At 42.6% G+C, this 13,793-nt stretch overlaps 1 protein-coding gene across 2 annotated transcripts in view; it reads left to right on the top strand.

Moving 5' to 3' along the window:
- Positions 1-13,793, top strand: part of NPSR1 (neuropeptide S receptor 1) — a 138,851-nt gene that overhangs the window by 17,917 nt on the left and 107,141 nt on the right. For both annotated transcript variants that reach the window (XM_045793644.2, XM_045793643.2), the window contains exon 2: positions 10,509-10,641. In XM_045793644.2, coding sequence (XP_045649600.2) covers positions 10,509-10,641 — 133 coding nt within the window. The remainder of the gene's footprint in view (positions 1-10,508; positions 10,642-13,793) is intronic.

Genomic DNA, 13,793 nt, shown 5'->3' with positions numbered 1-13,793 from the left:
GTGATGCTTGTAGCTAGGCAGGTGGTTGGACCTGTGGACCTCAGATAGGCTCCCATAGAATGAGTGATGAGAGGTGGAGGGACTAGTGTCCTCCCCGGGGCAAGGGACGATTGTAGGACTCAGAGAACATGTAGGAGACCCAGAGATGCAGACCCAGAGAAGGACGAATGGAAACCAAGGCAGACCACCAGCTATATGAATTGGGTGCAAACTAACAATTAGCCATTTATACTCTCCTGACCAACCACCCAACTTAGGTGTCAAGAAAATCAAGTCACCAAGAGTTCAGGATGATCTCCCTGGAATTTTTGTACCGAGTGCCTCTCATGCCCCTTCCTGCTACCCATTCTCATCTATTCCATATCCTGGCTTCACGTCTGCTTCTGCTCTTCATTTGCTTAACTCCTCCTGGTTTCTTTTAGTTACTTGATTGTGAGCCTCCTGGATGGACTGGAAAGTACAGGTATCAGAGACTGTACTGCAATGGGCTCCCAGGGAGAAAGGTTCCTTGGACACTTTCAGAACAGAAAGCACCTTCCTGGAGGCCTTTTTTTCTTAAGAAAGAATGAATGAATGAACAAATGAATGAATGAATGAACAAATGAATGAATGAATGAATTTCTTTTAGAGAGAGAGAGGGAGAGAATGTGCACACAGGTGAGCAGGAGGAGGGGGAGAGGGAGAGAGAGAGAGAGACTCTCAAGCAGACTCCGTGCTGATCATGGAGCCCATCTTGGGACTCAATCCCACCACCCTGAGATCATGACCTGAGACGAAACCAGGATCAGTCACTTAACTGACTGAGCCACCCAGGCATCCCCTGGAGGCTTAGTTTTTTAATTATGTGGATCATCAGGAAGAATAGTTTTTTGGTATTTTTATTACATAGTAATTATTTAGTTTCTACTATGTTGTAGAGATTTGGACCTCATTTATCCAAATGTTAGTTTTCTATTTCAAGGGTCTAGAGCTCAAATAGCAATTTAAATGTTAATCTCGGCTCTTGGTACATAGCAGGAGCTTCATTCGTTTGTTCAACAAACATTAATTACTACCTGAACTTGCAGCCCAGTGGGTTCTCAGATGATTTCTAATATCTGTGATCTGGTATATTATGGGAATTCAGATGGAATCCCAGAATTCAATTGCCCCCAAACTTCCAATACACCCTCTTTGTGATTAATCAAGAAGTTGTCCTGTGATCCAAGAATGAATCACAAGAAAGGACTCACCTCGAAATGAATGTTGGGTACTGGTGTTTCTGTTGCAGGTGAAATCCAAGGATTCACTAGTAACCAAAAGCTGAATCAGACAGTCCATCCAAATGCAGTCCTATGCACCAAACCCTGATTGAAATGAGAACAATGAGGCAGTGGGAAACTAACATTGCAAATTAAACATGAAATATAACCCATGGCAGTAATGATAAAATATTCCAGACCAAAAGTAACCCTTTCTGGTCAGAGTAGAAAGAGCCGATGCAGTTATTTAATATGTCCTAGAGGCTAAATTGAAAAATAAATGCTAGGCAGTGAATCACTTCCTTGTGCAGTCCCAATTTGAAGGAGATAAAATTGTTGCCTTCTGTCACTCGTGATGGTGGTGTTGAGAGGTAGGTCCAAGGCAGTTGAAGCAATGAAGACAACTAGAGAAGGTTCCAGGTGGAGAATTCTTTTCTTGCCTTGGTAGCAAGTTCTTCTAACTCAGGACAGAGACCTAGCCAAGACCTCGCCCATTTGAAATAGTTGGTTTTCAGGACAGAGGTCCAATTTCTCATTATTAAGTCTTTCATTGCTCTGTGACCACGCTTAACATTCCTGAGTGGCCCCTATCTTTCCTCACTAACCTGAAAGTTTTCGACCTTTGCCTTGACTTATATTATTGCCAGGCACCCTACTCTTTCCTTGGCTACTTCTATTCATTTTTTTTTCGGACTCAGTTCACATATTAATTTCTCCAAGATATATCTTTTGACCAACCTTGACCAGTCTTTCCTAAAGTTCTACTGCCTGTCCCTTGTTTGGAATTCTACAAAATCTCCATTATAGTGGCTCACGGTAATTTTTTTTTTACATTTATACCTCCACCATCAGACCATGAGCTCCTTGTCTTAGCCTTCCTTCTAACACCAAAGTATGTTGAACTTTAGAACTAGATTCTCAATAAATGTGTGTTGAACTTGATTATACAGAATGTCAACCAGTATGTATATATTCAGAACATGATTTCCAGGGCAGGTTTCCATTTCTGGTCTTGGTATCATATATATATGGCACACACGTGTGCCAAGGTTCTCCCCTCAGGGCAAATGTCTTTCCCCCAGATATACTACATGAGAGTTCACAGAATGACCCTTGGTCCATAACTCTTTGGAACCATCTTTGTCCACAGCCATGCCGCAACCTCAACAGACCCAGGCTGACAATACCTCCCATCCCATTCACATTCTCGATTCTTCAAGCAGGAGCCCCCCTGTCAGTTTGTCCCACCAGCCCCGCCTAGTCAGAGAGTGCAACCTACATCCCTGTCCTGCACCCCTGTTAAAGTGATATGAAAAACCTTACAGAAAATTTTGAAACTTGAATTAACATCCAGACTTATATGTAGCTTTACATAATTTTCTTATTTTTTGCAATAGTCTTGTTATATATTTTTTTCATCATTGATAATGGAGTACTAGAAATGAAGACTATCCTGGGTAATCCTAGTTGGGATTCCCATACTTCTAGGCAAAAGAGTTCTGAAAGGTGAATGTAATAGATGATTTGATGACAGTAATTCAACTGTATTTGCCCGGGTGTCTCCCAGGTGGTTATTGGGAGGGTGGTGAAACTGCAGATTTTCAAAAGGGGCATCATTAGGAGGAGGCGGTGGTGGGGAAGAAGCCAAGGTGTGTGCTGTGTGCTCTGCAGCAAGCCCAGTCTTACGTCTGAGCCTTCTGGTCGACCATTCCCTGGCAGTGTCCCTGAAGCAGCAGGTTGGGTGAGACACAGGGAGAAGTTGGGACAAAATCCTGAATGAGAGGTTTCCAACTGTGCAGAAATGGTTACTGCCCAGGGGTTTCTAGATCCCCTCAATGGATCTCATACCCCAAGTCTCATAAAGCAGCTTCAGGAATCCAAAGCTTTATAGTCTGTTCCTACCCACCTCACTTGAAGTGTGTGCTCCCTGCATTGCGTGGTGATTCATCCTTAGTGGAATTAGACATTTTCAGATCTTTGCTTTGGATATTTGCAGCCCACCTAAGCAGATTAATAGAGCTTTGAGCAGCCTCAGAGCCTGCGTGCTGTGAATGACAGGTGGCATATGAGTCTCGGTGACAGGAGAGCAGAATTTCTTTGCCTGCTGCTGCCTGAGAACTGAGGCTGAATCATAACCTTTCTGAGATTTCATTTCCTCTCTTGGGAAGTAAGATATATTTGCTCCTTCCTGTGTCTGAGAGATTCATCTTCAACATCACAAAAATAACAATAATCATAAAATGAGCCATGAAAATGTAAGCGGTACAGAAAGTTCTGTGATTCCTGGGACAGAAGATGCAGCTGCATCTTGTGTGGTATTTATGACTACAGTTGTGCAGGAGCCATCCACGGCTCCAGGGTCCATCCATCCAAACACATACTGAGCATTGACCTTATACCCTCAGTCCTACTGGACACAGTCATGAAACTGACCCAGCCCCAGCAACCCAGCTTCAGACAAGCTTTGGGTCGGAGGAAAATGAATGAAAATTGAAAGTAAATGAGTCAACTTCACCAATCCTGGCCCCAAACTGGAACAGAAAACCATGATAGTAAGCAGGGCATGAACTTTACAGTGAAGTAAAGCTATGTTTACATCCCAGCTACATCGCCTATGAGCCAGGTATTCCATGAACCCCCTTTCCTTATTTATAAGATTGAGGACAGGGACATCTCATGGGTCAGTCTGTGATATCCGTGAGCGATATGTAAAGCTTCTCAAATGTTTGGTCCATGACAATCAATCAAGAACACTTATTAAGCATCTACTATACATGACAAACGAAGTAAGTCTGTGCTAGATTAATGTGATTCACTCCAATAATGTTAGTTCCCATTCACCGTATAACTGTTAAAGATACTTCACACTTTTTTAAAAATTCCAGTTTCCGGGACTCCTCTGGAAAAGAGGATCACCATTCCTTGGATTTGGATAAATCATGTTTTTCCCTCCAGACAAGTCTGACATAACCAGCATTAACTAGTGTCACCCAACTAAATGTCTGGTATTTCCTGAGATAATTCCCGTTTCAGATAACATGTTCTGTGATATTTATAGGCGCCCTTTCACTTGTCATTAACAGTATATCCATCCAACAGATATTTATGAAACACTTTCCATGAGAAAGACAGAATGCAGCCTGGAGGGGTGCCCTAGACTAATGGCCACGCTCAGAGACATCCTTTTGGTCCTGGAAACCTATCCTATGGAGTGAGACCCCCAAGTACCAGCCCTGTGGCAGCACCAGCATTGCTCAGGGAGTGCTGTAATTCATCCTTCTAAATCCCAGGTCTTCATTTTCTGATATGCAGAGAGATGACGTCACTGCATGGCCTCATCACTTGGAGGTTGAAAACCAATTAGTCATGCCTACAACCATGTAACTGAGTTGAAAACGCTCTAGTCTTTAGTCACTGAAAAATTTCAAACTCACCCCTGACTTCTATGCAGGATTGAGCATCTGGCTGGAATTTTGCCTCACATGACCACTAGGGGGCATTTGATCCCCGACTATATTTCTTCAATAGCTTTGAGAAAGGTGTTGGGACAGCATCCCTACCTGGGGGAAGGGAGCCTGGGTGGAGGGCTGTTAGACTCAGGTGAAATTCCAACACACTGGAACTGAAAATAGGATGAAAAGGGTGAATTCAAGCATCGTCCTGGAAAGGTAGTGAGTTATTTATAAATCACTCCTAAAACCTGTATGTAGCACATGAAACCAGTTTTTATTGCGCGTATACAGTGTACCGGGCACTGAGCTGGAAGTCTGCATTTTCACCATCATGTCTATCCATCACAAGTATCCTGCGGCAGATTTTATCTTTATCTTCATTTTATAAATGAAAAAATAGACTCAGAGAGGTTATCACTTATCTATGTATTACACATCTAGGGAGTAGCAAAGAGTCTGATCCCAAGTCAGGCTGGTTTCAAAGCCTACCCACTTTTCTACAAATCACTCACCTGATTGTAATACTCAAATACCTCGGAACTTGCTTCTTCAATTCTCGTTGTCATAATTTTCCAAATCCTCGTATTACCCTGGGATTTGTGTGTGTCTGTGTATTTGTGTGTGCGTGGGTAAGAACGCTATGAATAAGTGATCTCACAAGTAAGTGTTTGCATACTTAATGCCCCTTGTACCACTTGATGAAACAGGATTTAAACTTGGCCGAGTATAATTTATAGACTCTATAGTACTGCTAACACCTTATACTGCAGACAATTAATTGATGGTGAACAATTAATAAACGAATAAATAAACATGGCTCTTAGGAAGATTCCAGAAAACAAGAAGGGGGTGGGGAGCTCCTTCCATCTGGAAATTTCCTGAAGCCTCTGAGGTGAGATTGTCTTCAAATAGAGAACTATAAAGCAGGAGCAGGGAGCCTAATTTCACAGGACCTGCTCAGCCTGCCCTACAGACATCATCCAATCCCAAGGAGAATAGACTCTGACCTGTTTACAGAGAGACTGGGGTCTGCCAGCCCAAAGCATAGTGACTGCAAGCTTCTAAGAAAAAAGCTCAGCCAAGCCAGCACCGACTGTGCCAGCCCTCCTGAGGCCAGACTTCCAATTCACTGATATATCTAACCAGATAATTTGATTTGCAGTGTTTGTCATTCTGTGCTCCCAACAGAGCAGATCTGAGCTCCAAGCCTACTTTGAAGATATTGGATGCCTGGGTTGGAATTGTGCGCACAGAGACAAGGAACAGAGCCGCTCCATGCCCACTGAGAGGCCAGAGACATCCTCCATTACAGAGAAACTTGATTTCTGGAAATCCGAACGTCGGTGCCAGCAGCACGATCACCAACGCGCCATGTGAAAAGCAAACCATTTACCCACTCCGGTGTTGTCTTTCTGGCAATGAGGCTTTACCGCACTTACACAGGCAGTGAGTTATGCGAGGAAAGGAGAACATGAGGGGAGAGACATTCCAGAAGAAAATTCTAGTTCAAATTTACCTGAGTGCAGTTGATTAAATCTCCTCCTCCCAGTTCTCATCCAGAAGGCCTTCAGGGTATAATTTTAGTCGAAAAAAGTTCTGCATCAGAGGTAGAAAATAGGGAAGTTTGACCTCACCTGCTACAAAATTGGAGTAATTTCGATGAGGTATAGAGTAGGTAAGACGTTCTGAGGGCAGAGCAGAGAGACTCCTTGACTCTCTCATCTGAAGTTAGAGTCTCTCCCCAGAGAAGCAGTGAGTGGAGGCCGGCCCCGGGGATTCCACTACAGGAGGCTGAGGTGGGGCAGATTTCGCTGGGAAGTCGTGGAATGCCACAGACTCCACGGAGGAGACACGGCCAGCTGCTCTCATCCAGCTAGGGCACTGGGCAGCTGAGCAGAGCCGCAGGTGGTGCCGGTGAAGACGGTAAGGAAAACAGACCTGTATCCACCACATTCCCGCCACCCCACCGTCGTCCGCAGCGTGGCCTGCCTCCTTCTCTGTCTGCTCCCAGACTTTGCTCTCTGCCCCCTCTCCTTGGACATCTGGGTTTCTGATCTGACAAAGAAACATCACAGACATTCTGACTTTTCCCTTTCTTCTTCGTCTGAGGCTGAAAGAGTTCGACAGAAGTCAACTGAGTACTGGACATGTGTGGAAATAACCGCCCCCCCACGCCACCACCGCCCAGGCTGAGAAAATTTGCTGGACATGACATAGTGCTCTCTAATTTGAAAAAAGAAATTACTTTAGGACATCAAAATGTTTCTCCCTGTGAAACAGATTTCCTGAAAGGAACAGGAGAAAATCTTGGACAGTCTCTCATTTGTATTCTCAGCAGGGCTTGACAGGACTTTGCGTGCCTGTATCTGCCACACCACCTGCTCTAGGGTCTCCTTATCTTTTCCTGAACCATAAACACTCCCAGGACCCCATCGCCCACCCTGATAACACACTATAGTAGGACCATATTGGTGACATAGGTGCCTCATCCCCTACCCTGGCCCTAAACTGTATCAGGCATCAGCATCACACGGTCAGTGAGATCTTCCGCTGGCAGATGGCTCCGCCACCTAGTTTCTTACGTTGGTCCCCAGGTTGCTCTGAAGGCAGGTCCTCCAAGTTCAAACCACTTATTGATGCTCTACCATCTACACACCAGCTGCTGAAAGGGGAACATCGTTCTGGCACATCAAAGGCCCCCCCTGCTGTGTCTGCTCCTGACAACTGTCCATCTGTCTCGAAGGAGAGAATTCTCTTATTAAAACCACGCCCTCGATAATGCTAAGTGAAATAAGTCAAGCAGAGAAAGACAACTATCATATGATTTCTCTCATCTATGGAACATAAGATCTAGGATGATCGGTAGGGGAAGAAAAGGATAAAGAAAGGGGGGGTAACCAGAAGGGGGAATGAAGCATGAGAGACTATGGACGATGAGAAACAAACTGAGGGCTTCAAAGGGGAGGGGGGTGGGGGAATGGGATAGACCGGTGATGGGTAGTAAGGAGGGCACGTATTGCATGGTGCACTGGGTGTTATACGCAACTAATGAGTCATCGAGCCTTACATCGGAAACCGGGGATGTACTGTATGGTGACTAACATAATATAATAAAAAATCATTAAAAAATAAAATAAAATAAATAAAACCACTCCCTCACTCCACTCAGACTAGCCCTTTTCATAGTAGATTCCACTCTTGATGCTTTCTTAATGCCACCCATATCTGGACTGCTGGAGAAATGAATCTTCCAGAAGAAGGTGACCCCTCTGGTTGAAAAAGGACCAGAGAAGAAGTGTAGAACCTGGCACTGAGCAAAGACTGTTCTCCAAATGGGAGATTAGTACACACGCTGGAGGTGTCTGCCGCCTGTGTCTGCCAAGGTAGCAGAGGTGGTCCACCCTCTGGTCCTCCCACTCCAGTAGTACACCTGCCCCCAACACCACTGCAGTGCCCCCTAACTTCAACCAGCCACAATTTCAAGGCTCTGACCTCTTCCCAGGGCCTCTGGAACCCATCTGTAAATCTGAGATGGAGAACCAAAATATCAGTTTGATCAAGTACAGGACTCATGAACATGCTAGCTCCAGCCTGGACTTCTGGAAAGGATAGGGGAGAAATCATGAGGAACTGCCCCAGCCCCAGAACCTGGCACACCAGGCTTAGGTTTCCACCTGGGAGCACCAAGGAACCCCACGGACGCTTGGAGAGGATAGTGGCATCGAGAATGGAACTGACTTGGTACACTCACCAGCTCCCTCCCCTCCCACCATCTAGAGGTTTCCCTATATCATCAACGTATCTTGTTTTAGCAAATCTAATCCATTTCTTTTAACTGAAATATTTTACTGCACTGTATGAAAGTATCACCTTTTATTTAGCCATTTCTCCAACTGACTGAAAAAAGCAATATGCACAATATATACAGAGTATAGTAAATACCAAATTGCTAATCACACACATACAATACTATTTATTTGCTATGGGTGTGTGTGTGTGTGTGTGTGTGTGTGTGTGTGCATGTGCACATGCATGCACTTCTAAAGTACTTTTCAAAGGATTGGAAAGATAATGTAATCAAAATGATATTTACCTTCTGGGAGAAGGGAGTTGATTAAGACAGAGAGAGGTGGCAAAGGAGCTTTGAGCTTTGTCTGCATTGTTACAGTTTGTTTTGTTTTGTTTTGTTAAGTAATCTCTATACCCAACGTGGGGCTTGAACTCATGACCCTGAGATCAAGAGTCACATGCTCTACCAACTGAGTCAGTCAGGTGCCCCTGAATTGTTACAGGTTTTAAAGAAGAATTAATGCATCTGTTATTACATAACTTAAAATTAATTTAATATAAGAAAAAGTGCTACTGTGATATCTCAGATATTTAGAGAGTGTAGTAAGGTTCTCCAAAGAAAACACAGCCAATAGGAATATAGAGACAAGACAGAGAGAGGCAGAGAGAGAGAGATTTATTTTAAGAAAGTTGCTCATGTGATTGTGGGACTGGCAATCTGAAATTCATAAAGGAGGCAGCTGGCTGGAAACTCAGGCATGATTCCTATGTTTCTCAAGGAATTCCTGCTGGGAATCCTCAGCTTTTGCTCTGAAGGATGAGTCCCACCCATATTATTGAGGGTTATCTGCTGTATTTAAACTCAAGTCGAATGTAGATATTTGTCACATCTACAAAATACCTTCAGAGCGACATTCTACACTACTATTTGACCAAGCAAGTGGTCATTATCGCCTAGCCAAGTTGACACACGAAATTTTACCATCACAATGGGTATCTTTAGGCTCTTCTTATCTCCACCGAGTAAGAGAAGCACTTCAGATTACCATATTAGACTTGTGCATTCTTACCAGCATTCTGCCCAGATGTTTTGGGCTAATGTGTCTTGGCTTTTGATCTCAAGCTTGCCCCTGGGTCCCCTTGGCCCCATGCTCTTCACCTGTGGCCTCCCTCTGCTTTGTCCCTTTGTCCAGCCTGTCCCAGCACCCTGGGCCTCTGCTTATTCTGGGCCACAGATTCTGAACAGATGGAAAGCTCCATCTGAAGGAATTGTGGAAAAATTCTTACAAAGGACTTGGCATTTTAAATAAGCAGCATTCCGCTTTTTTTCATTATTTACTATTTATATATTACTCAGTGAAATTTAAGTATTACTATATTATAAAATTCTGTCAAAAGAAAAAGAGTAAGATAACCCATAATCACACCACCTAAAATAACCACTCACAGTAGCATTTTAGTATACTTCAGTCTTTTCTCTACATGTATTAATTTTGCAGAGTTATAATCATACCCAATATAGAATTATATCATGTCTTTCCACTTACTGTTATAGTATAACATGTGTAATGTTGCTGCATAATCTTCATGGTTGCCACTGTTAATAGCTACATAATAGTTCACTGAATTGAAGTTCTTCATTTACTTAACTATCTCGTTATCTTTAAACAAATTCCAGTTTATTCTTACAATAAATATCCATATCTTTGCTACTGTAATATTCTTTTGCACACCTTGAATTCTTTCATACAGACTTAAACAATTGCTTGGCCAAAGAATAGATAGACATTCTTTTGTCTCTTGACATATATTTCCAAATAGATTTTTTAAAAAGGTTGCATCAAGTTACGCTGCCATCAGAATAAACGAGGACCACTGTGCCTCTGTTCTCTTGAGAGTAGAGCTTTGACAGTGAGGATTTGAGACCGAGAGGAAGACATTGCAGGAGTGAAGCCTGACCTTGTGTTCTGTAAAGTACCTTGGTTCTCATTGGTACGCTGGTTTTGTGTTGCTTTGTTTCTCACAGACTGAGCAGTTGATAACTCTGTGGGTCCTGTTTGTTTTCACCATTGTTGGAAACTCCATGGTGCTGTTCTCCACGTGGAGGAGGAAGAGGAAGTCGAGAATGACCTTCTTTGTGACTCAGCTGGCTATCACAGGTAAGTAACTGTGCAGGCAGGAGAGAATAAGCCATGTGCAAAATTCCTGTGGCTCCTCGCTTTCAATTATTTTACCAATGGAAATAGCATACTATCAAGTCCAAAAGGCATCAGCGAATTTGGGAGCACTTTCTAGAGGGATACAAAATCCATATTTGGAGTTTTCTTTCAGCAAGTTTAACACATCTATATATCCATAAGATTCCATTATAAAAATAACTCGCTATAAATCACACTTGAAAATACCATTATCAGTGTCACCAAGGGGTTCTCTAGGGTTCCACCTTTCCTCTACACAGCAGCCTCTGTAGTTCACTAAGGTGATAGTACAGTATCATGCCATATTATGAGCTTAAAGAATACATCCCAGAAAATGACCGGAATTATCTCTATTCAATAATAAATGTGAAGTCTCAAGTATTTTGCAGATAAGTCTGTGGAGATTGTTTCTGAAATATAAGTGGATGTAACACCACTGGTGGGCACAATATAAGGACATAAGATAATATCTGGGATCAGGATGTTTAAATGTGGATTGGGGGAATGTCCAGGACGGTTGAAGTGTGAATGCATCACACTTAGAGAGGGAATGGTGAAATATTCTCAGGCTTAAAAATCATCTGTGAAATAAAAACTCTCACAGAGATGGGTAGAGCCCAAATTGGTAAGGGTCGTGTTCAAAAGGAAAACGTAATCATGGGGCACCTGGGTGGCTCACTAGGTTGAGCGTCCAACTCTTGATTTCGGCTCAGGTCATGATCTCAGGGTCGTGAGATCCACCGACATCAGGATCTGTGCTCAGCAGGGAGTCTGCTGGAGATTCTTCCTTTCCCTCTGCCCTTCCTCCTGCTCGCTCTCTCTCTCTCTCTCAAATAAATAAACCTAAAAAGGGGGGAGGAGGAAAACATAATCGAGGACAGAGTCCTGTTCTACAGGACAAAGAAGAGAACAGACAGAATTCCTGGAGGGTCCAGCCTAAGACAGGCTTGGACTCCTGAGCTCTGGGAACAAGATGGCTGTGAAAGGAGTTTAATTTGAATCAAAATGTAGGGAAAATGCAAAAAAAATTTTTTTTAAGTATTCAGTGATAACAAGAAGCAATGATGACCATCAGAATGGGTTGTTTGGTGCATTTCAACCCCTCAGTTGCAGTAATGGTAGTGGAGATTTCTTGGGAATTTAGTCTTGAGCCACAATATAGGAAATATATGGCACTGAAACTTACAGGAGAAACTTCGCCACACATTGTTGACAGCCTGAAATTCTCCTATCTCTTGAGCTGGGCTGCAGTGACCAGGATGAAAACCAAAGGTGCTACTGAGAAATACAGAGATGGCGAGAGAAGCTTGTGTCACACAGGTGATGCCTATGATGGGAGAAAACTTCTATCTTTCCTGCAAACAGGAACCCCACTTTCACCCCTATGACTGTAGGCATGAAGGGGAATCACGATTATCCAGCAAACACTGAAATGCAAAATCCCTGGATGAGGATGTAGTAACTTTCTTTATATTTCCTTAACTGCTGTGTTGTAACTCACATCCTACAGAGCTATGTGTTCTTTTAGAGGGCAAGAGTTTAGAGGTGGCAAGGATATCAGCTTGGAATTTAGTGTGGCAAAAAATAATCAACAAACGAATCACTGAAATTTCACCATCTATTGTTAAAAAGTTGTGTGTTCTAGTCTAATCCATAGTCTGCTGTATTAACCGGGCTTAATTTCTCATGAATGTTCAAGTCTGTTTTTTATTTGCTTATTCTTTCTGGAAAAACTCAAGGGGTCAGATAGGAATATTTTAAGTGAAGAATTCTTAGAGAGGAAAGCTTGCCAAGGTTCAGAGAGTTGAAGAACTAGAAAATGTAAAATAATGGAAGCTAAAAATACAATAGATGGGTGTAGCAGCAAATTAAACATAGCTGCAGAGAAAATCAATAAACTGGAAGATAAACCAGAAAATAATAATAAGATTGAAGCATGAAGAAACAAAAGGATGGAAAATACAGACAAAAAATAACACATGGGCCCAGGGAAAAGGGTTCCCAAAAAAAAATAAAAGAGTAGACAGGGGTGCCTGGGTAGCGCAGTCATTAAGTATCTGCCTTTGGCTCAGGGCGTAATCCTGGCGTTCCGGGATCGAGTCCCACATCGGGCTCCTCTGTTGGGAGCCTGCTTCTTCCTCTCCCACTCCCCCTGCTGTGTTCCCTCTCTCACTGGCTGTCTCTCTGTCACATAAATAAATAAAATCTTAAAAAAAAAAAAAAGTAGACAGAAATAATATTTAAAGATATAATGACCAATAGTTTTTTCCAAAATCCTGAAAGACATCAAAATACAGACAGATTCAAAAAGCACCATAAAGGTCAACAAGATCAAAAAACAATCAAATATAAAGAGAACTAAAACACATGAAAATGATGAGATTAAGTAAAATCCCTGTATTGGATTTGAATTGAGAGTATTTGTGTTAATTTATGGTTTATCTTATGCTTAAAAAGAACCCTCATCTTTTAAGGGTACATACTGAAATGTTTGCAAGTATAACATGTCTTAGATTTGCCTCAAAATAATTTGAGGGCATGGTTAGATAGGGATGTAGAGTCAAAAACTGATTTTTATTGAAGCTTGGTGGTGAGTACATTGGGTTCTTTGTCCCTTCATTTTTTTTTTTTTTTTTAGAGAGAGAGTGTGTGTGAGTGATGAGCAGGACAGGGGGGGTGAGGGGAGTGGCAAGGGGAGAGGGAGAGAGAGAATCTTAAGCAGGCTCCATGCCCAGCACAGAGCCCGATGTGAGGTCGATCTCACAACCCTGCAATCATGACCTGAGCCGAAATCAAGAGTTGGTCGCTTCACCAACTGAGCCACCCAGGGATCCCGTGGTTCAATGTACTTTTTATACTATTCTTTCTACTTTTGCATATATTTGAAAATTTGTATAATACGAAATTTAAAACAAAAGAAAAATGAAAATATATACATGATAACAGTGAACCAAAATGAAGGGATTCGAGCAGTTAAGGACTTTAGAGTCCTCGGATTGTTTGAATGCAGCAAAAGCACTAATTTGTGTCAGCTATTCAGAAGTCAGGGGCTACACCGAAATCTGTAGGGTAATCCCCAAATTACAAAAAAGTATCATACTAGCAGTTGAAAA

This window comes from Ursus americanus, chromosome 3 (assembly GCF_024610735.1).
Source record: "Ursus americanus isolate L20-20 chromosome 3, mUrsAme1.1.p, whole genome shotgun sequence".
Lineage (NCBI taxonomy): Eukaryota > Metazoa > Chordata > Mammalia > Carnivora > Ursidae > Ursus > Ursus americanus.
The sequence above is the reverse complement of the archived record's forward strand: the minus strand, read 5'-3'. Positions and strand labels throughout refer to the sequence as shown.